At 43.7% G+C, this 22,535-nt stretch overlaps 2 protein-coding genes across 8 annotated transcripts in view; one reads left to right on the top strand and one right to left on the bottom strand.

The window, feature by feature from the left end:
• Positions 1 to 2,656: 2,656 nt before the first annotated feature.
• On the bottom strand, positions 2,657 to 17,362 carry HSCB (HscB mitochondrial iron-sulfur cluster cochaperone). Of its 2 annotated transcripts, none has more exons than XM_046638968.1 (6): positions 17,085 to 17,361; positions 15,877 to 15,973; positions 15,438 to 15,527; positions 14,663 to 14,807; positions 9,742 to 9,789; positions 2,657 to 2,795 (listed from the first exon to the last, which is right to left on the bottom strand). In XM_046638968.1, exons 1-6 carry the CDS (start codon positions 17,318 to 17,320, stop codon positions 2,704 to 2,706), a joined length of 708 nt encoding a protein of 235 aa, XP_046494924.1. In that variant the 5' UTR covers positions 17,321 to 17,361; the 3' UTR covers positions 2,657 to 2,703. The 2 variants fall into 2 exon arrangements, with proteins under 2 accessions (XP_046494924.1, XP_046494923.1); XM_046638967.1 differs by lacking the exon at positions 2,657 to 2,795 and adding an exon at positions 6,533 to 7,410 and having other exon boundaries at positions 17,085 to 17,362.
• A 213-nt stretch (positions 17,363 to 17,575) lies between these two features.
• CHEK2 (checkpoint kinase 2) overlaps positions 17,576 to 22,535 on the top strand; it is a 43,652-nt gene continuing 38,692 nt past the window's right edge. Inside the window, exons 1-3 of one of the 6 annotated variants that reach the window (XM_046641508.1) lie at positions 17,621 to 17,638; positions 18,485 to 18,656; positions 19,598 to 19,925. In XM_046641508.1, the coding sequence (XP_046497464.1) occupies positions 19,604 to 19,925 (322 nt within the window). In that variant the 5' untranslated portion in view covers positions 17,621 to 17,638; positions 18,485 to 18,656; positions 19,598 to 19,603. Of the gene's footprint in view, positions 17,652 to 18,484; positions 19,926 to 22,535 lie in introns of all 6 variants that reach the window. The other 5 variants (XM_046641509.1, XM_046641506.1, XM_046641507.1 and 2 more) reach the window with 5 other exon arrangements.

Here is a 22,535-nt window from a genome sequence, read left to right as displayed (position 1 = left end):
CATGGTTTGATGAGCAGTGCCATGTCCGCGCCCAGGATTCGAACCAACGAAACACTGGGCCGCCTGCAGCGGAGCGCGCGAACTTAACCACTCGGCCACGGGGCCAGCCCCTGTCATTATCTTTTAAAAATCAGATTTGAGTGCTTACTATGTGCCACGCACTGTGCTAAGCAATTTGTAGAGATAATTTATCTCATTTAATCTTCACAATGAGAGGGTTGGAGTGCTGGCACAGCAGTTAAGTTCGCGCGCTCCACTTTGGCGGCCCAAGGTTCACAGGTTCAGATCTCGGGTGTGGACCTACACACCACTTATCAAGCCATGCTGTGGCAGGCGTCCCACATATAGAGGAAGATGGGCACAGAAGTTAGCTCAGGGCCAATCTTCCTCAGCAAAAAGAGGAGGATTGGTGGCGGATGTTAGCTCAGGGCTAATCTTCCTCAAAGAAAAAAAACCGTTGCAATGAGATAGGTGAGATAGGTACTATTATTCTTATAATTTTTAAAGTTGAGGAAATGAAGCTTAGCACAATGGTAGACTCACAGCAAATAAGTGGCAGAGCTGGGATTCAAACCCAGGTGTATCAGTCTGCTCGGGCTAACAAAGCACCATACACTGGATGACTCCAACAACCCAAGTTAGTTTTCTCACAATCTGGAGGCTGGAAGTCCAAGACCAAGGTGCCAGCATGGTCGGTCTCAGTTTCTGGTGAGGAGTCTCTTCCTGGCTCATAGATTGCTGCCTTTCTCACGGGGCCTTTCCCAAGGGCATGAGTGCAGAGAGAGAGAGGGAGGGAGCTCTCTGGTGTCTTTTCTCACAGGGACACTAATCCTATAGGATCAGGGCCCCATCCTTAAGACCTCATTTAACATTAATTGCTTCCTAGAGACACCATCTCCAAATACAGTCACATTGGGGTTTAGGGTTTCAACACGTGAGTTTTTGGGGACACATCCAGTCCATAACACCAGGGCTGTCTGACACCAGAGCCTGAGAAGAAATAATCACAAATTAGTCAAAACCTCTGATTTGTTCTGACACTATATTAGGAATTATGTGGGGAGGGAGGGAGATGTTTAAAGTGCTTAATTCGCTTCACTTGGTCAGAAACTTTAATCCAAACAGAGCTGCTAACCTTTCAGACGTCTAGAAGCATACCTCCCATAGGGCTTTCTCGGGGAATACTTGAAAAGGTTCCTGGATTTAGAAGTCCAGCTAAACTTGGAGTTTAGACTAAAAGGGAAAAAATTTGGAAGAGAGGAAAAGAAAAAAAAGTAATCCCACTGACTGACTCAGTCTTTTTTATTTATCCCTCAAGTCAGAAACGGTTTGTTGGTTGGCCCGGTGGCCTTTCCAGCTGATGGCAACAGGTGAAGGAAAACTTTTTTGAAGTTCCTCCAAAGACGTTCTTTGAGGCAATGTTTATCTGATTTCTCTTTGTGGTCAGATTGTTTTGGTTCTGATTATTGTTCTGAAGAAGGAATGAAGATTGTCTACAGGAGTATGCCAAACACTCCTCCACCTCCTTCTTTGCAGAAACACCCAATTTAATCAGGACATTTGCTTGTATTGTAATTATTTACTTAAAGAACTCCCTGTGTGTTTTCAGACAAGTAGCTCATTCTCCCTGTAAGTTGTGAGGGGGTTGGAGATTGTACTGATATTCCTACAGACGATTAAACCAAGACAGCTACTGTGGTTAATTTGCCTTCAGAAGAGGCATAACTCCTAAAATGTTAACTAACAGTATAACTGGATCAGGATTTACAAGATACAAATTCTAACACGAAGACAAGGCAGGATGCAAGGGAGTTGCAGTTTTAAGCTTTAGGAGTAGTGTGTAAATCCTGGTTCAGAACCCTGACTTTTTTCAATCACAAACAAGCAATTCTCTCCAAGAGTTTGAATGCTGTTTCTTGGAATTTTTTAATCAGAATTTTCTATTTTAATCTTCCTTGACCCAGAGACTTAAAAAAAAAAGTATTTTTTTCTGGAAATGAATCAAGAACTTAAACTGAATTTCCAAAGGTCCAGAGAAGCATGGGAATTGTGACAAGAGAGTGTCCACTGTCAGAAAGAAATTAAAACTGCTCCACCCCACCAAGGTGGAGCTGAAAATGTGGTTACTGTTTAATACTGGACTAGTTCTTGATAATATTATCCGTATTTTGAAATGTAGGCCAAAGAGACCCTTAGGCAGATCTGCATGGTTAACAAGAGGACTCTCTGTCAGTGAAGGTCATGGCGTTAGAAAGATGTGGCTCTAGGGCAGAGGTTGGCAAATTCATGGCCAAATGCAGCCCACTGCCTGTTTTGTAAATAAAGTGCTACAATGGCAGAGTTGAGTAGTTATAACAGAAGCAGTATGGCTCACAAAACCTAAAGTGTTCACTACCTGGCCCTTTGTAGGAAAAGTTTGCCCACCCCAACTCTAGAGCTGCAAGGTGGTCCGGTCCCCACCCACCTCCTCATCATTGGCCCAGATGGGGCACACGGTGTATCAAGTGCCACATGAAGAACTGACCACTCAAGCTCTGGCCAGGCTGTATTTCCCGAGGGAGAAACTTTGTCATCTGCTAATGCCTGAGTCACAGATTTAATTAAGATGATGTTAGCAGGTAAAGCATACCTAGTCTCAAGTAGTAGAAGCCAGAAAAGAAATAGACAAGAACTTTATTTTTAAAACTTCACAATTAACAACAGTTAGACGGGAATCTTCTTTAACTTGATCTTTTCTTCTACATTTGAAAAGTATCTCATCTTTGTTAAAATTTCCTTGGCTTTTTCAAAGTCATCTAAAATAAACAGAGACATTAACATGAGGCTTCATTTCAAGCAAGAATAAAATCAACTCTACTGACGGAGGCAGCCAGATCGAAGCTGAGCTCCGGGCTCTGGAGGGCCAATCAATTGCTCAGTAAATCTGAACAAGAGAGAGGAACCATCTGGATTGTTACAGGGATAAAGGGATTAACTAAAGGGGCCAAAAGCATGCTTGTTTACAGGATTCAGACTTTAAATATGCGAAGCTGATTCTCTCCAGGACAGTTCCCACATAATAAATGGGTTGTGTTTCAAGAGTTCTGTCTCATCATACCTGGTGGTCTAACCCTCAGGAGGATGTGGAAGCACTGGGTGCTTCCTCTGTGCCAGGTGCTGAGGTACAGAGCTGCCCGCAGGGGGCCTCGGTCTCTGGGAATGACGCCCTCAGACTAGTGGTTTCAACTGGGGGTGATTTTGTGCCATATTTTCTGGCAATATCTAGAGACATTTTCGGTTGCCACAACTGGTAAGGTGGTTACTAACATCCAGTGGGTAGAGGCCAGGTATGCTGCTAAATATCCCAGGGCATAAAGGACACCCTCCACGACAAAGAATTATCTTTCCCAAAACGTCAGCAGTGCCAGGTTGAGAAACCCTGACTTAGATATATGCAAAACTAAACAATATACCGTTACATTCATATATGGTTAAAACCATCAAGAAAAGCAAGAGAATGATTAACATGAACTTCAGGAGAGTGGTTACCATGGAAGAGGGATGCAACTCAAAGGGCCTACTGGGGCTTAGAAGGCAACGGCCACGTTCTAGTTCTTTATTTATAAAAATTATTTTAATGGTGGTAAAATACACATAACATATTTATTATTGTAACCATTTTTTTCTTGTTTTTTTTAAAGATTGGCACCTGAGCTAACATCTGTTGCCAATCTTTTTTTTTCTTCTTCTTCTCCCCAAACCCCCCCAGTACATAGTTGTATATTCTAGCGGTAGGTACTTCTGGTTGTGCTACCTGGGACGCCACCTCAGTACGGCTTGACGAGCGGTGCTGGGTCTACCCCTAGGATCCAAACCAGCAAAATCCCGGGCTGCCAAAGCAGAGTGTGCGAACATAACCACTCAGCCATGGGGCTAGCCCCTGTAACCATTTTTAAGTGTAAGGTTCAAAGGCATCAAGTCCACTCACATTGTTATGCGACCATCACCACCATTTATCCACAGAACTCTTTTCATCTTGCAAAACTGAAACTGTACCTATGAAACAATAACTCCCTATTCCCCTCTCCCTCCAGCCTGACAGCCACCATTCTACTTTCTGTCTCTATGAATCTGACTACTCTAGGTACTTCATATAAGTGGAATAAAAGTATTTGTCTTGTTGTGAGTAGCTAATATCATTTAGCATAATATCCTCAAAATTCATTCATGCTGTAGCATGTATCAGAATTTCCTTCCTTTTTAAGGCTGAATAATATTCCACTGTATGTATATGCCACATTTTGCTTATCTATTCAACGTCGATGCACATTAGGCCTGATTCCACCTGTTAGCTCTTGTGAAAAATTCTATCACCATACGTGCTACAAAAATTCTTTCCTTGACCAAATGCTAGCCAGGCTCCTCTGAGCCCTCTTCTGGACTAGGCCTCAACCTTGAACTAGAAAGGCCTGAACAAACACAAACACAGTTTCTAACAGCTCAATGCCCCATCCCTAGGATGACCCTAACCCCGCTTAAAATGCCTGCCTGAGAAAATTCAGGGCTGACAAAAGAATTTATTATTTATTCCAGCCAACACCTGAAGCCTGGGCCCCTGTCTCCCAGTGTCTGTGACTGGACAGGAGCCTAACTTCAGTAAATGCCAGTCAGCACACCCAGAAGGGTTTCACGTGGAACCACGCCTGCTTCTCACCGTTTGTAGTTTTTCCCTTCCCTCATTCTAATAGCTCCCTGAGAACCCTGTCTCTTTTTCCTCACCGGCCCTTTAAAATGCCCAGTCACAAATAAGTTGAGTTCAGTTCACCCTGGACACTTTCCCCTATTGCAATAGTTATTACTGATTAAAATCTGTCCTTAGCACTTTAACTAACGTCTGGCTTTGTTTGTCTTCGATGGTTATTGGCACGGTGACTTGGATCTGGATTGGAAACACCATTAGGCCCTCGGACGGACGTAACCACCAGGCCTTTCAGCTCGCACAGAGGCCTATGTCTCATCTCCAGTCTGCTTGCTTGTTTGGGTATCTGGTGCTGAGTGTGATTCCCGATCCAATTCTCCAGATAAACGTCCGCTGAAGCGCAGCGAGGACAGACTTGGATCCTCAGGATTCTGAGCGCACTCTCTGAGGCCAGGCTAGAGTCCCAGGCTGCTTCTGAAAGGTGGCTCCTGGGCTGGAATTCTTGGCTCCTTGTTTCTAGGGGGGACTGGCTCCTGGGCTGGAAATGTTTCTCCCCTGGCTCCTTGTGAGGCCTTTGTTCTATTTGATCCTGCACCTTCCATGGGAACTCAGTCAACTGAAACCCTCCTTCTCAAACTCCTGCTGCCTGGATGCCACCATGGTGCTCTGTTGGCTTCTTTTCTTGGTGGTATCACTTATCCCCAAGCTATCGCCTTTAATACCTCCACTCTCCTTCCTCCTTTCACCACCTTCCATCTCCCTTCAGCTCCCTTGCATCCTTTGATATGTCCCCCTTCAAGCCCCTTCTGCCTCCACTCCTCCGTCCACCCTGCCAGACCTTTCTCTTCCCACTCCCATCCTTCAACTCCCTATAGTCACTGGAATCTTGGGCCCCCTGTCTCCTCTAGGGGTTCTCAAGGGACTCAGGTACCCCCAAAAGCAACCACCTAAAGCTGAAAAAGAAAAAAAAAAGCTAACTGAAAACAGACATTTAGTCTACAGCCTCCATAAGATTATATATCAGGGCCAAAAAATAAAAAATAAAAAATCTTAGGGGCCGCCCAGTGGTGCAGCGGTTAAGTTCGCACATACCGCTTCTCAGCGGCCCAGGGTTCGCCGGTTCAGATCTGGGTGCAGACATGGCACCGCTTGGCAAAAGCCATGCTGTGGTAGGCGTCCCACATATAAAGTAGAGGAAGATGGGCACGGATTTCAGCTCAGGGCCAGTCTTCCTCAGCAAAAAAGAGGAGGATTGGAAGTAGTTAGCTCAGGGCTAATCTTCCTCAAAAATAAATAAATAAATAAATAAATAAATAAATAAATAAAATGTTAAAAAAAAAAAAAGAAAATCCCCTTCTCTTCTTTTTTTTTTTTAAATTTATTTTTATTTTTCCTTCTTCTCACCAAAGCCCTCCCGTACATAGTTGTGTATTCTAGTTGTGGGTCCTTCTAGCTGTGGCATGTGGGACGTCGCCTCAGCATGGCCCAACGAGTGGTGCCATATCCGCGCCCAGGATCTGAACCGGCGAAACCCCAGGCTGCCAAAGCAGAGTGCACGAACCCAAGCACTTGGCTTCTCTTCTTTCTTAAGCTATCTATGACTCATAGCAATCTCATAAATTATACTTTTGTAAACAAACTTAAAACATTTATCTTTTTCTCTCTTCCTGATCCCTCAAAAACTATTTTTGAGTATTCTTATTTTCATGGCAATATAGTTATTTGCAAAGGTTCAGTAAGAATCTGTCCTCTTTGTGATAGGACATACATAAAAACATTGGTTATACTACCAAAGTTTGGAATGGAACGTCACTTTTGAAAATGATGCATAAAATCAGATATAAGCAGACAACTTTAAGAAACTAAGGTTGACCTTATGGAGCCAATGCTTACAAACTCTTCTGAAAAAAGCCAGCCTGGTACCTGGCTTATAGGGTTCCCAGCCTTACAAGTGAGTAAGGAAGGTCACTTCCTGGCAGGCCCAGGAACCTTAGGATATTTTAGAGACCTTGAGAAGAGGGGAATTCACCCAAATTTATAGGTACTGCAGGTGAAGGCTGATGGAGAATTCTTGGCTTGACTTCCTAGCATTGAGAGGCTTTTAAAGTCCAATCTGAGATTCCTTATACAAAGTTTCATAAAGACAACTTAAAATGTCCTGTATGGCTGATTACCATTCTTGCTGCACTTGTGTAAATAATCAGGCTAAATTTAAGGAAACTAAAATTATTTTGTAACCAAGAATAATCTTACTTTGATTATCTTTGATCAAAAAGGGGGGTCATTGTAGCGAGAAACTTTATTTATTTCAGTGGAAATGTATAACACACCTTTGTGGGTTATTAGAATGTAGTCCTGTTCAGTCTTTGAGATTTTATTTCTCCCTATAAACTGGCTTACACATTTTATCAGCCCTTACCAGATCCTCAATTCTTCTAGTTTCCTTCAATATCTGACTACAACTTTCCAAAGTGATGTTTCCAATTCTTCTGCCTCCTTCCTGACTTGATGTCACTAAGAACTAAAACATGACTGCCCAGATCCTTATTGGGATTCAGCTTGTCTCACAGTTGCCCCTTTCCTCCAGGATCTGAAGCCACACAACTTGATATAAACTTCAAAGAACTCAACACCACCACAAATCATGAATGGGCAACCTTTGCACTTGGAACTGCTGGTAGATGGGCCACTCAGAAAGTCCACCAGAACTCTCGCATCTTCCATGCTCTGCCCTGGGAAAGAACCATGACCGTGACACTGATGTCTAAGCCATCACTACAAACATTCAAACTATAAACCAGGAAATCTATTAGATTGGCACTGCCATCCTCACGCCACCATCTAAAGATGCTTAAGAGTTCAACGTCTTCTCAAGTGGCTGCCCTCTCGACTCAGAAATGGGGTTTATGCTCTGCTCCAACCATTAACCTTTGTTTTTCTTTTTGTTTCCATAGAGATGCTCCTCATTAAATGCCTGATCGCTCATGTCATCCAGCAAATATCCTCTATTACCAAGTATCAACAGATGGTTCAGCTAGTCCTTAATAAACATAAGGCGATCGAATGAGAAAAGGACTTACATTTTTCAGAGGAAAGAAGGGTATCTCTTTCTTAGTGTTTGTCCCAGCTAACACCTGAAGATAGGGCCCCTGTCTCCCAGGCTCTGTGGGAGGGTAGACGCTGAACTTCTATAAGCACCACCGAGCAAACCCAGACGGGTTTCACACACCAACCCCTCCTTCCAGCTTTCTGTAATTTTTCACTTCCCTAACTCTGTTGAGCCCTGCTCATGCTCCCTCCCTACTCTCTCATTCTCCCTTTAAAATGGACTCTTTTCTCCACTGCAATAGTTGTTACTGATTCAAATCTGTCCTTACCACTTTAACTAATGTCTTGCTTTTTCTCCGACAGTGCATCTCTTTGAGCTCCTGTTGTCAATTCTTCCACCCAGAAGTGCAATTCCTGGATGGTACGGTAATTCTACTTTTAATTTTTTGAGGAACTGCCATACTGTTTTCCATAGTGTCTGCACTATTTTACAATCCCAATAACAGCACACAACGGTTCCAACTTCTCTACATCCTTGCCAACATTTATTATTTTCTGATTTTCTTTATAGTAACTATCTTAATTGGTGTGAGGCGGTATCTCATTGTGGTTTTGATTTTCGTTTCCCTAACGATTAGAGATGTCAAGCATCTTTTTATGTGCTTATTGGCCATTGGTATATCTTCTTTGCACGTTTGCATATTCTATTTCTTAAGCTGAGTGGCAGGGACATGGGTGATTGTTCGATTATTATTCCTTAAATTGTACTTACATATTATTTGTTCTTTTGAAAAATTATCTTTCATAATTAAAAAAATAAAAGTATGCAAAGGTATAACAAGAGCTGGCGGTGGGCCTTGGTGGAACACAATCTGACCATCTTAGCCAGTGGGTTAGGGACATGGATTTCAGGAAGATACGTGGGGCTAGGTTCCTTTCTTGTCTGTCCTGTCTGTAATCTATATTCCCCTACATCTTTTTAGAGACCCGCCATCTGCCTGCTTCTCTGAATCGACTCCTCAAGTCCCTACAGAGTAGGCAGAACACTGTGTAAGCCTATCTCCTGGGCCCTAGCTAATTGGACTGGAGTGGACATCTGGCTCAAGCTGGGCCCATCAAATTCCCTCTCCCAGGAATCTAGAGTTGGGCCTAGGGGACTCCAGTCAGATGGTGAAAGGCCTTGTTCTTACAAGGTAATAGACAAAGCGGGACTCAAGAGTCATCCAGTGGAGGAGGCCATTTTGGAGCCCTGCACATTAATAAGGAAGCAGATGGAACTGGTTTATAGAGAGGAGAGGAGGATGGCGTGGACTCCCAGGGGCACAGATCCAGGATTGCAGTCTTGGTTCCAGACTGCTTTCTGGCTCCCAGGTTGTGTCTCTGAAAACCTCTTGTCACACTGTTCTACAGTCACTGCAAAGACTTTCTCTCTGGATTCTGGGAGAGAGTCCTGATTCCTTATAATAACCTCCCTTATTTGGGCTAGTATGAGGGGCTTTCTGCTTCCTGCAGTTAAATGATCCCTAAGCCAAAGAGCTATCATTTTCTTATGTAAGGGGTGGCAAAGTCAGGGATGGAGAGAAAGGTTGTTCTCGCTTAAAAATAGTTAGAAATAGATCTAGTCTCTGCAAGCTGAGAGTCAGGAGCAGTGGGGAGGAGGATGAGCATTCCATATTTGTAATTCAGGCACAGCTCTGCCATGGACTTCTCCTCCTGCGCTTTGTAGAAGAAACGGGTGTGCAGGTTTAGCCAAACGTTGAGCGTGCAGCCTTGCCCTTAAGATCTGCCTGTGTTGGTTTCAGCCGCCACCCCTCACCTTAGCTTTTCCTACTTGCTAAGGGGATTGGAAGCACTTTCTCTCATCCAGTCTTTCACTGGCATGGCACTGTTTTTGGCACACAGTGTATTTCTCTTGTAAGACTGTGAATCCTGAAGGCAGAAATGTAGACTCATATATATTTTATACCTCCTTAAAATAAAGTCTTTAAAAAAAAGTCAAGAAATGAAGAAAGTACCTCGTTCAAAAGCTCTGCTCACATTGTCTGTCAGTTCTTTCTGTTTGGCTGAAAGAGAAAACCATTATCTTAATTTTTCTATTTGAATTGACACATGATATGAAGACAACACTGAGTAATCACGCTGGTGTGAAAGCAACGCAGCAGGGAGCTAGGATCCAAGAGTACAGCATCACAGCCTCTGTCTCTACATGTCCCATGACAGCAGCTCGGTTTACTTTGGCTTGGGCTGACCCGTCCCACTCTTGCTTTTCCACCCATGAAAGGTCTGTGGGGCAATTACCAAGTCCCATAAAATGGTTACAGATTAAGAAAAAAAGAAGGACAAGGAAATGTCTTGATTATCTCCACCAAGCAATCTGAATCCTTCAGATTTCAGCAAGGAGAAAATTAACAAGCTGGGCTTGCCTATCAGGAGGGCATCACGGAGTGTTTTAGACAGCTACTTCGCGTTATATGGCCTCTCCGGAAAATGAAACATTTAGAGCATACTGTACCTTAAGGGAGAAGATGCCAGATGAACTAAAGGGGCAGCTATTTCGTGTTTCTGTTGTTTCCTCATTGGGAAATGAGGAATTTTACAGTAAGTGCATTTTCCACATGTAAGTGTGTCAATCATTTATATGGTGCTTGTTTTCAGAGCACTTTCAAATATATTATATCCCCATCGTAGGCAATGGCAGGTATTGGGGGATTGTCCTGTGGTCATGTGGTTGTTGAGTGGAGGAGCTGAGAAGAGACCCCCAAGTCTCCAGACTTCTAGACCGTGGTTAGAAACTCACTTCTTGGGTAGCAACGTGGTTGACAGAAGAGCACTGGACTAGGAGTCTGGAGACTCTGAAGTGCTGACCCCAAACCAACTAGCTCTATGCCCCTGAACTCTCACTTAGCCTGGGCCTCAGCAGGTACCTGTGCGGAAGGATTTAGGAATTAATGTAAATGAAGGTGAGTGACTCGCTCAAGTCGGTAAGGTCAGCCCTTTCTACAGGGCTAGAACAACCTCCACTGTTGCCTGAGCACTTACTACGGGCCAGGCATGTGTCAAGTGTTTTACATGCTTTATCCCATTCAGTTTGATCCTTGCAACAACCAGCATTAATATTGTCTCCATTTTACAGATGAGGAAACTGAAGCTCAGAGGGGTGGAGTCACTAGCTCAAGGTCACACAAAAGTCAGTACTGTGCCTTTTAGTGGTGCTGGGACTGAACCCAAGTCCACCCCACCCCAGAGTTTCACAATCTGCTGCCTTCCAAAGCCGTGCAGCTGCGGCTGCTGACTGCAAAGCTGGAGTTTCTCGTCTCCTCCACCCCCCAGACCTAATGCTGTGGATGCACCCCGAGCTGATAGTCCCCCCACCACGACTTCTATTTTACTGCTTTTAACTTGTTTGTTATTTATCCACTGATCTGACAAATATTTACTGAGCCTCTGTTATAATCCAAGTACGGCTCCGTGTGCTGAGGATGTGAGGGAAGCAAAAAGCAGACACAATTTCTGCCTTTGCAGAACTACTAGTCTAATAGGGCAGGCTGATATTGGTCAAATAATCTTACATAGAACAGTAAGGTTATAATGGTGATCAGTCCTACAACAGAGGTTCTTTGAGGATTCTCTCAGGAAGCAATGATTGTCCTCAGATCTGATGGGAGGAAGAATTAACTAGATGGGATCAGGGAGAAGGTTTTAGGCAGAAGCAACAGCATGTACAAAGGCACTGGGGTAGGAAGATGCATGGTACAGATAAAGAACTGGAAGTAGCCCATGTGGCTAGAATGGAAGGAACAAATGGGAGAAGTAGAGGCCAGACCATGCAGGGCCTTGTTAGTCATGCTAAAGAGTTTGGTCTTTAACCTGAGAGCACTGGGATGCCACTTAAAGTTTTTAAGCAAGGCCAAGGGTGATATGATTAGATTTGGGTTTCAAAAAGATCACACAAGATAAACTCAACCAAGGAAGTGAAGGATCTATACAATAAAAACTACAAGACTTTCTTGAAAGAAATTGACGACAACATAAAGAGATGGAAAGACATTCCATGCACATGGATTGGAAGAATAAACATAGTTAAAATGTCCATACTACCTAAAGCAATCTACAGATTCAATGCTATCCCAATCAGAATCCCAAGAACATTCTTCACAGAAATTGAACAAAGAATCCTAAAATTCATATGGGGCAACAAAAGACCCTGAATTGCTAAAGCAATCCTGAGCAAGAAAAACAAAGCCAGCGGAATCACAATCCCCGATTTCAAAACATAGGGCAAAGCTACAGTGATCAAAACAGCATGGTACTGGTACAAAAACAGGTCCACAGATCAATGGAACAGAATTGAAAGCCCAGAGATAAAACCACACATCTATGGACAGCTAATCTTCGACAAAGGAGCAGAGGGCCTACAATGGAGAAAAGAAAGTCTCTTCAACAAATGGTGCTGGGAAAACTGGACAGCCACATGCAAAAGATTGAAAATTGACCATTCTTTTTCACCACACACCAAAATAAACTCAAAATGGATCAAAGACCTAAAGATTAGGCCTGAAACAATAAGTCTTCTAGAAGAGAATATAGGCAGTACACTCTTTGACATCAGTTTCAAAAGAATCTTTTTGGACACTATATCTCATCTCCTCAGTTGAGGGAAACAATAGAAAGAATAAACAAATGGGACTTCATCAGACTAAACAGCTTCTTTAAGGCAAGGGAAAACAGGATTGAAACAAAAAAACAGCTCACTAATTGGGAAAAAATATTTACAAGCCACTTATCCGACAAAGGGTTAATCTCCATAATATACAAAGAACTCACACGGCTTAACAACAAAAAAACAAACAACCCGATCAAAAAATGGGCAGAGGACATGAACAGACATTTCTCAAAAGAAGATATAAATATGGCCAATAGACACTGAAAAGATGCTCATCATCGCTAATCATCAGGGAAATGCAAATCAAAACTACACTAAGATATCACCTTACACCCGTTAGATTGGCAAAAACATCCAAAACCAAGAGCGACAAATGTTGGAGAGGTTGTGGAGAAAAAGGAACCCTCATACACTGTTGGTGGGAATGCAAACTGGTACAGCCACTATGGAAAACAGTATGGAGATTTCTCAAAAAGTTAAAAATAGAAATACCCTATGACCCAGCCATCCCATTACTGGGTATCTATCCTAAGAACCTGAAATCAGAAATCTCAAGAGTCCATTGCACCCCTATGTTCATCGCAGCATTATTTACAATAGCCAAGACATGGAACCAACCTACATGCCCAGAAACTGATGATTGGATAAAGAAGATGTGGTATATATACACAAGGGAATACTACTCAGCCATAAAAAAAGACAAAATTGGCCCATTTGCAGCAACGTGGATGGACCTCGAGGGTATTATGTTAAGCGAAATAAGCCAGTCAGAGAAAGATGAACTCTATATGACTCCACTCATAGGTGGAAGTTAACATATTGACAAGGAGATCTGATTGGTGGTTACCAGGGAAAAGGGGGGGTGGGGGGAGGGCACAAAGGGGGAAGAGGTGTACCCACAACATGACTAACAATAATGTACAACTGAAATCTCACAAGGTTGTAATCTATCATAACATTAATAAAAAAAAAAAAAAGATCACACAAGTGACAGTGTAGGAACATATTAGATTGAAGGTACAGATAAACCAGCCTGGAGTTACTGCAGTTGTCCAGGTGAGAGAGAATGGTAGTGTGGAACAGGGTGGTGGCAGTGAAAATGGATGGATGGATTTGAGACACATCTAGAAGGTCAGCTTTTCAAGACTTGGTGATGGAGTGTCAATGGGGGAAAGGGAGAATAAGTTGTTAAAGATGCCTACTCATTGTTTTGGACTTGTGCAACGGGAAAGTGTCATTCCCTTAGAAAGAGAACATCAGAAGAGGCATAGATGATTTTTTTGAGAGGGAGGGGAGACGCTCATGAATTCTATTTTGGACACATTGAGCTGGAATACACAAACTCCATGAAGGCATGGACCATGTCTTTCTTGTTCACTGCTGTATCCTCAGGGCCTGTATATATAGCAGGCATGCCATAAACACTTGTGAAGGTATCTATGTGCATACTATCAGAGTGAGAACCTTGAAGCCTTTTCTACAATTTTATGTGTCAAATTTTAGGCTATGGTGCCCAGTTGTTTGGTCAAACACTAGTCTAGATGTTGCTGTGAAGGTACTTTGTAGATGTGATTAACATTTATAATCAGTTGATTTTAAACAAGGAGATGAACTTTGATAATGTGGTGGGCCTCATCCAATCAGTTGAAGGCATTAAGAGCAAAAACTGAGGTTTCCTGGAGAAGGAATTGTGCCTCACGACTAACATAGAAGTCCTGCCTGAGTTTCCGGCCTGTCAGTCTGCCCTACGTATTCTGGGCTCACTAGCTCTGATAATCATTAAAATAAATTTCTGTCTCTCTCTCTCCATGTATAAATGTATACATACACACATATACACTAATGCTTCTGTTTCTCTGGAGAACCCCGACTGACAGACTATGGAATAAAGTGGAAAGGAAAGCAATCTGGGATCAGAAGATCAAGGTCTCAATCTTTGCTCTGCAATGTGACCTTGGGTATTTCCACAAACTTCTGAGGCCTATTTTTCTCGTCAGAGATAATAATGTTATCCAAATCATGTCAGGGGTAGGAAGGCGGATTGCAACCTGCAAAATACTACTATATTCTTGGTTGAAGGCAGACTTCCAGAGACTTAGGGATGTTGTGAGTCTAACCTCCAGACAAAATTGGTTTCAGTAAAATCAAGAAAAAAATTACTCCCTGAATCACGATGATGACCAGTACGTACTCTTTACATGCATTTTGCACTTAACCCCACACATGTACTCATAAGGGCAATAAAATGAATTTGGTGGTAGTTCATCTTTTACCTCTGACAACAGACTCAATCTCTTTCATGGCAGCTTCACTCTGAGCTTCGGCAAGTTTTTCATTCATTTCCATTATTTCCATGAGGAACTGCCTGTCCATTTCATAATCCGTCCCTTCAGGAATCTCTACTCCACGAAGCTTTAGCTATTCAGGCATAAAAGCAGGGAAAATAAGTTTTAAGAAACTTATTTACATTTATTTATTATTGATATTTACACTTATTTCTTAGAAATAAGGTTCAAGAAACTAGGGTCAGAGTCATAAATCCGACTGAGGACAGAATACCATTCACAGGGAAAACCTGAACTGTCCTGATAGTGAAAGAGTGAGGGTAGGCTGCTGGAAACTTGGGCTGAGACAGGAGTGCTGGGACGGGATCTCTCTCTGCTACCTGGAACTGGGTGACCCTGGGGGGAGTCATTCCTCCATTGGGGAGGTTAAACTAGATATTTGTAAAGATTCTACTAAATCCTAAAATTCTAAGGTGCTCGTCCCCCTCCAAAACTCCCCAAATTACTCTTCCCTAAAAGCTATTACCATCCAAGCCTTGAAATTTATAGAAAATAGTTAAAAAAAAATGCAATTGGGCAAGTAAGATTTAGAGAATACTGAGAGAAAACTGTATTTGTGTAGTGTCTTTGAGGCTAAATGTTGTTGGGTCCCTGGACTAGCTGAGGTCTCAAGCACTCTTCTGCTGAACACAGAGGAGCAGCGGTCCCATTGCACAATGGACACCAGGCAGTCCCACATAGAAGGGTTGGGAAATCACCTTACAAGATATAGTCCCCTGCTCAGGGGGGCCAGAAGGGTCTTATAGGCATCATTCACCAGGGTCGAGTGCTTCTCTGAGAAGTCCTTTTCAGTCTGTTAGCGGAGATGAAGACAGTCTTATTACCAACCAAAACAGCCATCTTACAGTCACAAACTCTTTCATGAAATACTGATGGGCAGGCACCTAAGAAGTGGCCAAAGTAGAACTGGTGTGGGATGAGCTGTCTTTATTTTCAACTGATGGGTTCTAATTCTTTTGGGAAGTCAGGTAAAAAGCTGTGGGTGCAGGACAGGTCCAGGGCCTGGCTGGCTGGGGGCAGGCTGCCACTGGGTGGAGCTGGTTGTCCAGCTCTGTCCCTGATAACCACATCACCACAAGGCCCCTGCCACCCACCCGGTGTGCACATGTGTTGGATCTCCTTAGGGGTGGCCAATAGGCTACCTGAGACCTCTGGCTGAAGAAGTCTGGGTGGACAAGACGCTGTAGCTGCTGGTACCTTTGCTGGAGCTTTGCAGTGTCAACTCTGAAGGAGCGGTTGCTGGAAGGAAATCGGGAGAAGACATTCATGCACCAAATATTTATAGGTTTGTATACTATGGGCCTGGTTCCTGGTCTCATGGGGAAGATGCTATAAACATGGAGACAGACATAATTTCAAAAAGCGGGAGGTGCTGTGAAGGAAAAGAGACTAGGGCCAGAGAGAGTGGTAAATGTGGTAGACAGCTGACATTTGAGCTGAAACCTGAATGATGAGCAGGAGTAATCAAAGGTCAGAGGAAAGAGTCTTCCAGGCAGAGGGACCACACAAAGGCCCTGAAGTGGGAACAAGTTTGGCACCTTGAACAACTTAAAGGGTGGTGTCACTGCAGCCCATCATAAGTGCTCAGTGCCTGCCGGGAGCAGATCCCAGAGATAAGGGGAAGGGGCGTTCCGGAATCCCACCTGTCCTTCCAAGGCCCAGGTCTCTTCCTCTGTCTCCTGCTTTATTGTAACCCAATCCCTTTCGCTTTCTATGCCCAGAGCCTGCTCTGACAGGTTTAGCTCCGCCCACACGTCACCACCTGTCCAAGCTCCTCAACCTTCGGAGGAAAATGGGAAAAACTCAGACCTCTCCCCAGTTCTCACTTTTCCCTTAGACTCTGCCTACTATATTAGATTTTCTGTGCTTTTACTTCCTTATTTTGGCCAACACCTCAGTACTCCTTTCCTACAAGTCTCAACCCAATTTTAATCATCCTGACCCTATCTCTCAAGTCGCCCTTCTCCCGGGCCCCTCAGGTACTCTTCCCTCAGGCCCCGCCCCCCAACTCCGCTTTCCCTCAGGCCCCGCCCCTCGAGTCTCCCTCCACTGAAGCTTCGATCCTTCAATTTCCCCTAACTTCACTCCTCACCCCTCCAGTCCTGCCTCCACGCTTGTCTCTATCCCTCAAAGCCCCTTCCGTCAGGCCCGCCCTCAATTTCCTCTCTCTCAGGACACATCCCATCCTCCACTCTCCCAGACCCCGTAGCCAGCCCCAGTTCTCTAGCGCTCCGCCCACCTATCTGGCCCGTTCCTCCTCCTGCCCGAGCCTGATCCGCCCTCCCCTCTCGCACGCCAGCCCCCGACGTCCCTCTGGCACTGGCGCGTTTCCCGAAACCGCCTCCCGTACCAGTCCATGAGGCTGAAGTAGTCTCGAGTGAGGTCAGGTGGCTGCAGCGCGCGGCACTGCGGGCAGAAGAACCCGTCCCCCCGCACGGGGCCCCCTGGGCTGCCGCAGTTCCAACACCCGGAGGGGTTGCTTCCCGCCAGCGATGCAGCATTGCAGCTTAGCGGTCTCCTTCCGAGAACCCCTGCTGGCCACAACCCCCACACCCGGAGCAAAGCCCCGGCCCTCCCGCCCCACATCTGGCTCGCGGCCTAACTGGCCGTGGTCACCCGTGGGGGGGAAAAGCGGAGAGAGCGGTCGACCAGACTAGTGATGTTGATTGGCTGGGGAGCTGAGGGGGCGGGATCACCCGGGGGAAAACTGGCTGCTGAGTCCCGCTCTGCGTTCTAAACTACAACTCCCAGCAAGCCTGAGGAGACGCGTGGACGGTCACATCCGCTGCTCCTCATTGGTCCGGCGGCGGCGGAGGGGTGTTTTGATTGGCTGAGGGTGGAGTTTGTATCTGCTTGTTTAGCGCCACTCTGCTGGCTGTGGCTGCTGTGAGTGTGCGATTCCAGGTGGGCTCACGCGGTGAGTCGTAGTGGGGAACTATTCTTGAGTGTTTGGGGGTTCGAATCCAGTCCTCAGGGTCTTAATGCGAGCTGAATTTCCCGAGCTTCCGCTTTGTTCGGTTTTTGAGGTCGGGCGATGGGGAGAGGAATGCGTGGCGACTCTCTTCCTTCTTTGTAGATAAACTCGAGGTGAAGTTCACTTCCCCTGTTACTTACAAGCTGAAACTAGCCGGGACATACAGGATAAGAAGGCACAAAGTTGTGCTGTTCAAAATCAGAGCGAAGTTGTTTTGTAAAGAGTTCTATAAATGTTTATAATTCCTACCATACTTGAGGATCAATTTCCAAAATATCTATTAAGTACCAATTCTTAGATGTTAGGCGCTGTAGGAACGGGAAACACACTGACCTATGTAGGAGGATGCCCTGAGAATGTCCATAAGTAAGTGTGTGGGATGGGGTGGCGGGGAACGGGTAGGAGGGCACCAGTCCTCCTTGGGACTCAGTTTCTCTATTTGAAAAAAAAATTATATTGCACTTGTAAGGGCTTTTCCAGCTGTCGGATTCTTTGGGACTGGAATTCAGTTCTCAATTATCAAGCATTAGTGGAGGAGGAGCTTTCACGCATCATCTCAGTTAATCCTCAAGATCTACTTTTTTCAGATAAGGAAATGGGCTCAGAGAGGTTATAATCTACCTAAAGGTCATGCAAAACTTTGACTCGGGCATCTGACTCCAGACTATTCACTTCTAACCACTCCATTATACTTTCTCCTCATGGCTGAGACCAGTGTGGTCCTTATTTATCGTAAGCGATGATAGCAGCTGCTTCTTGAAACAGTCTTTTACCAGTTTTCAGGGTGGAGAAGTCTTGTTCGAAAAACAGCAGAAGGACACAGCCTGGCTGAGGTAGGAGAGCAGCAGGTCCTGGAGTGGCAGACTCAGCTCTGGCCTCACCTTCCTGTGCTTCAAGGAAAACTCATCAGGACCTTTGTATCTGGAAAGCTGTGTAAATGTGATCAGTGTGAGTAATGTTTACTATGTTCTCCTTGAGTAGCGTGAGTGTGGGCATCTGGAGAGAATGCCCTTTTTTTTTTAAAATCAGATTGGGGGTTTAAAGTTAGGGATTGAAAATGACCTTACTGTAAATTCTATTATCAGAGTTTAACTGTCCGTCAAGTTAATTCTAAAGCAAGGGTGGGAACCTATGTTACCGTCTCCTGTGACCCAAAGAATGGTTTCTGCAGGATTCTGTCATGCTGGGAGACCGTTTAGGGTGTTGACAAGCTGAGCCCCGTAATGACTTAGCATCACAAAGGGCTGGTTGGAGTTGTTTAGAGGAGTCTTCTTTGTGATCTGCCTCATTAAGTGGCCCTGCTCTTAGGTAGGAGTCAAGGAATCTAGAATGAAGAACACACAGTAGTCCTACCCTCCAGGAGCTGGCTTGGGGGAGGAGGGGCGTCAGTGTCATTTTATGTTAATGGCCACCCCTAGAGAGGCGCAGGGAGTTACAGTACAGTTTCTCTTTGCCCATCTTCTACCCCTGGCCATCTAGCCTGTCCCCTTCTTTCCCTTTCCAAAAAATTTAAGTGTAGTGTAGACTATTAATGAATGTTTTAGATTTCATTTCTAATTTTTAAAAATTGAGTGAATGTAAGCTATTACAAGTCTCTCTCCCCCTCAACTCAGTTTCATTGCTTTTTACTTATTTATAGCCTTCAAATAATTTTTTTTGTTTCTTTTCCCTCTGGTTTGTGGCTGTCAGACAAAAAACTGATCCGGTGAAAGCGATGTGACGAGAAGCTCTGTCCAGAAGAGCTATAGTCTAGACTGTTAGAATTTTAATTTTTTCCAGAGCATGCTTGCTCTGGATTTTTTTTTCCATTGTAATATGCCCATCCTTCACTCTTGAACTTTAAGTTTTGTTCCTTGAAACTCACCTTATTGTTGGACACTTATTTTGAGGTCGTGATGTCTCAGGAGAAGGATGTGGAGTGTCAGCAGTCCCACGGCAGTGCCTCCTCGCAGGCCCAGAGTGGCTCCTCGCAGTCCCATGGGCTTTCCTCACAGACACAGGGCACCTCCTCGCAGTCCCAGGGCACGTCCAGCTCCTCCACCAGCACAGCGCCCACGTCCAGCCAGTCCTCTCACTCCAGCTCGGGGACGCTGAGCTCCTTGGACACAGTGTCCACTCAGGAACTCTATTCTATTCCTGAGGACCAAGAACCTGAGGAGCCTGTCCCTGTCCCTTGGGCTCGATTATGGGCCCTTCAGGATGGATTCTCCAATCTTGGTAAGACCCTTTGTTATATAGTGTAATATTTTATTCAGAAATACAATTAATGGAAAGTTGTTGTAGCAGAAAGCTCAAGACGCTCCTGGAATGATTCTGGAGTTTGAAGGTGATGAAAGATGAAACCAAGGAAGCAGTTTCGGGTGGGTGCTAGCTCTTAGCTATTGTGGGTCCCCTTTTTTTTTTCTCTCAACACATATTAGTTGGGCATCTGCAATGTGCTGTGCCTCTGAGCATCTGAAGAGAGCTGTGGACTCTCCCTAGAAAAATGGAGATTGATGCAAACTTGCAGATATTTACCATTTAATCACAAAACCTCACTTAACCCCTGCTGTGGAATGCAGCAGCTTCAGAGCATCAATTGTACGCTTCAGAATAGGGAAGATTATTTGTTGACCACCTGTTATATGTTTTTATCTCAAAATAGCCAACCTTGCATTTCAGATACATTCGTCCTCTCTGACACCTGGTTCCAATAGTAAGGCATTGCTATCAGCATGTTTTAAATAGCATTTTTTCTCCTTCTCGGATTAAAATGACCTCTTGATTTAAAAAAAAAATTGAACTTGACTTTAATGGAATAGAAGATAATAATGTAAAGAAATGAGTGACGAATGTGCCATTTTGTGCTTTGTCACTCAACCTTCCCTTGTATGTCATGTCCAACTTTGATGACTTGAAAAAACAGTGAAAAATGGAGAACAACTTTAAATTTAGAAGTAAACATTTGAAGCTATTTACTGATTTAAGCCATATTTTTAAGATAGGCTAAGGGCTTATCTTAAGCTTAGGTGAGTGGGAAACAAATAGTGGGAAAGGGGGAAGTGGGATGCATCACCTTTAAAAGTGAGATTACATATAAAGAGCCTGACAAGTGATCAGCATAAAGTAGATGCTCAATAAATAGAAGCTATTTATTATTATTTGTTACTGATCTACATCTATGTTTTCTTCTAAAATTTTATACTTTTAGCTCTTACATTGATCCATTTTGAATTGATTCTTGTCTGTGATATGAGGTAGGGGTCCAAATTCATCCTTTTGCATGTGACTGTCCAGTTGCCTGAGCACTATTTCTTGAAACGGCTATGCTTTCGCCATTGAATGTTCTTGGCATCCTCATCAAAGACCATTTGACCATAAATATGAGGGTTTAATTCTGGACTTTCAGTTCTCTTCCCTTGATCTGTGTCTGTCCTTGTGTCAGTGCCATAAAATCTTCCCTACTGTGGCTTTGTAGTAGGTTTTGAGATCCAGAGTGTGAGTCCCGATTCGTTCTTCTTTTTCAGGGTTGTTTTGACTGTTTTGGGTCCCTTAAATTTCCATATGAATTTTAGGATAAGCTTGTCACTTCCTGCAAAGAAGCCAGCTGGGATTTTGATAGAGATTGCGTTGAATCTGTAGATCAATTTGGGTAGTATTGCCATCTTAACAATGGTAAGTCTTCCAATTCATGAACACAGGCTGTCTTTCCTTTTATTTAATTCTTCTGTAATTTCCTTCCACGATGTTTTATAGTTTTCAGTGTACAAGTCTTGGCACTGTAAAAAATTTATTCCTAAGGTTTTTTTTAATGTTTACTTTTTCTTATTGTGGTAAATATATATAACAAAATTTTGCCATTTTAATCATTAAGTATATAGTTCACTGGCATTAAGGACATTCACAAGGTTATATAACCATCACCATTATCTATTTCTGAAATTTTTTTCTCTGATAATTTCTCTCCTTTTTTTCCCCCTCAGCTTTATTGAGATATAACTGACGTTTAACGTTGTGTAAATTTAAGGTGTACAATGTGTTGATTTGATACACTTAGATATTGCAAAATGATTACCACCATAGTGTTAGCATCGGTGGTAACATCGCATAATTACCGTTTCTTTTTTGCGGTAAGAACATTTAAGATCTACTCTTTTAGCAACTTTTTAAACATTTTTTATTTTTTAGTATTTTTTAAGATTTTATTTTTCCTTTTTCTCCCCAAAGCCCCTGGTACATAGCTGTATATATTTTTTAGTTGTGGGTCCTTCTAGTTGTGGCATGTGGGACCTTCTAGTTGTGGCATGTGGGACGCCGCCTCAGCATGGCTTGATGAGCGGTGCCATGTCTGCGCCCAGGATCTGAACTGGTGAAACCTCAGGCCGCCAAAGCAGATTGCGCGAACCCAACCGCTTGGCCATGGGGCCGGCCCTCTTTTAGCAACTTTTAAGTATATAATCCAGTATCATTAACTATAGTCACCATGCTGTACGCTAGATCCCCAGCACTTATTTATCTTGTAACTGCAAGTTTGTACCCTTTGACCAACACCTTCCCATTTCTCCATCCCCCAGCCCCTGGTAACTACTAATCTACTCTCTGTTTCTGTGAGTCTAGCTTTTATAGATTCTACATATAAGTGATTTCATACAGTATTTGTTTTTCTCTGTCTGGATTATTTCAGTTAGCATAAGGCCCTCAAGGTTGATCCATGTTGTTGCAAATGGCAGGATTTCCTTTATTCTCATGGCTGAATAATATTCTATTATATATATACCACATCTTCTTTATCCATCATTCATCTGTTGACACTTAGGTTGTTTTCACATCTTGACTATTGTGGATATT

The sequence above is a fragment of the Equus quagga genome, chromosome 15 (genome assembly GCF_021613505.1).
Source record: "Equus quagga isolate Etosha38 chromosome 15, UCLA_HA_Equagga_1.0, whole genome shotgun sequence".
In the NCBI taxonomy this organism is placed as follows: Eukaryota; Metazoa; Chordata; class Mammalia; order Perissodactyla; family Equidae; genus Equus; species Equus quagga.
This window is presented reverse-complemented; position numbering and strand designations above follow the sequence as displayed.

Excerpts from the sequence above, each read along its gene's own strand:
- HSCB (XM_046638967.1), bottom strand. The coding sequence starts at position 17,320 with ATGTGGGGCGGGAGGGCCGGGGCTTTGCTCCGGGTGTGGGGGTTGTGG. Across the intron at positions 15,974-17,084 it reads TACTTCAGCCTCATGGACTG|CAACCGCTCCTTCAGAGTTG; the intron begins GTACGGGAGGCG and ends ATTTCCTTCCAG. Across the intron at positions 15,528-15,876 it reads TCTTCAGCCAGAGGTCTCAG|ACTGAAAAGGACTTCTCAGA; the intron begins GTAGCCTATTGG and ends CTCCGCTAACAG.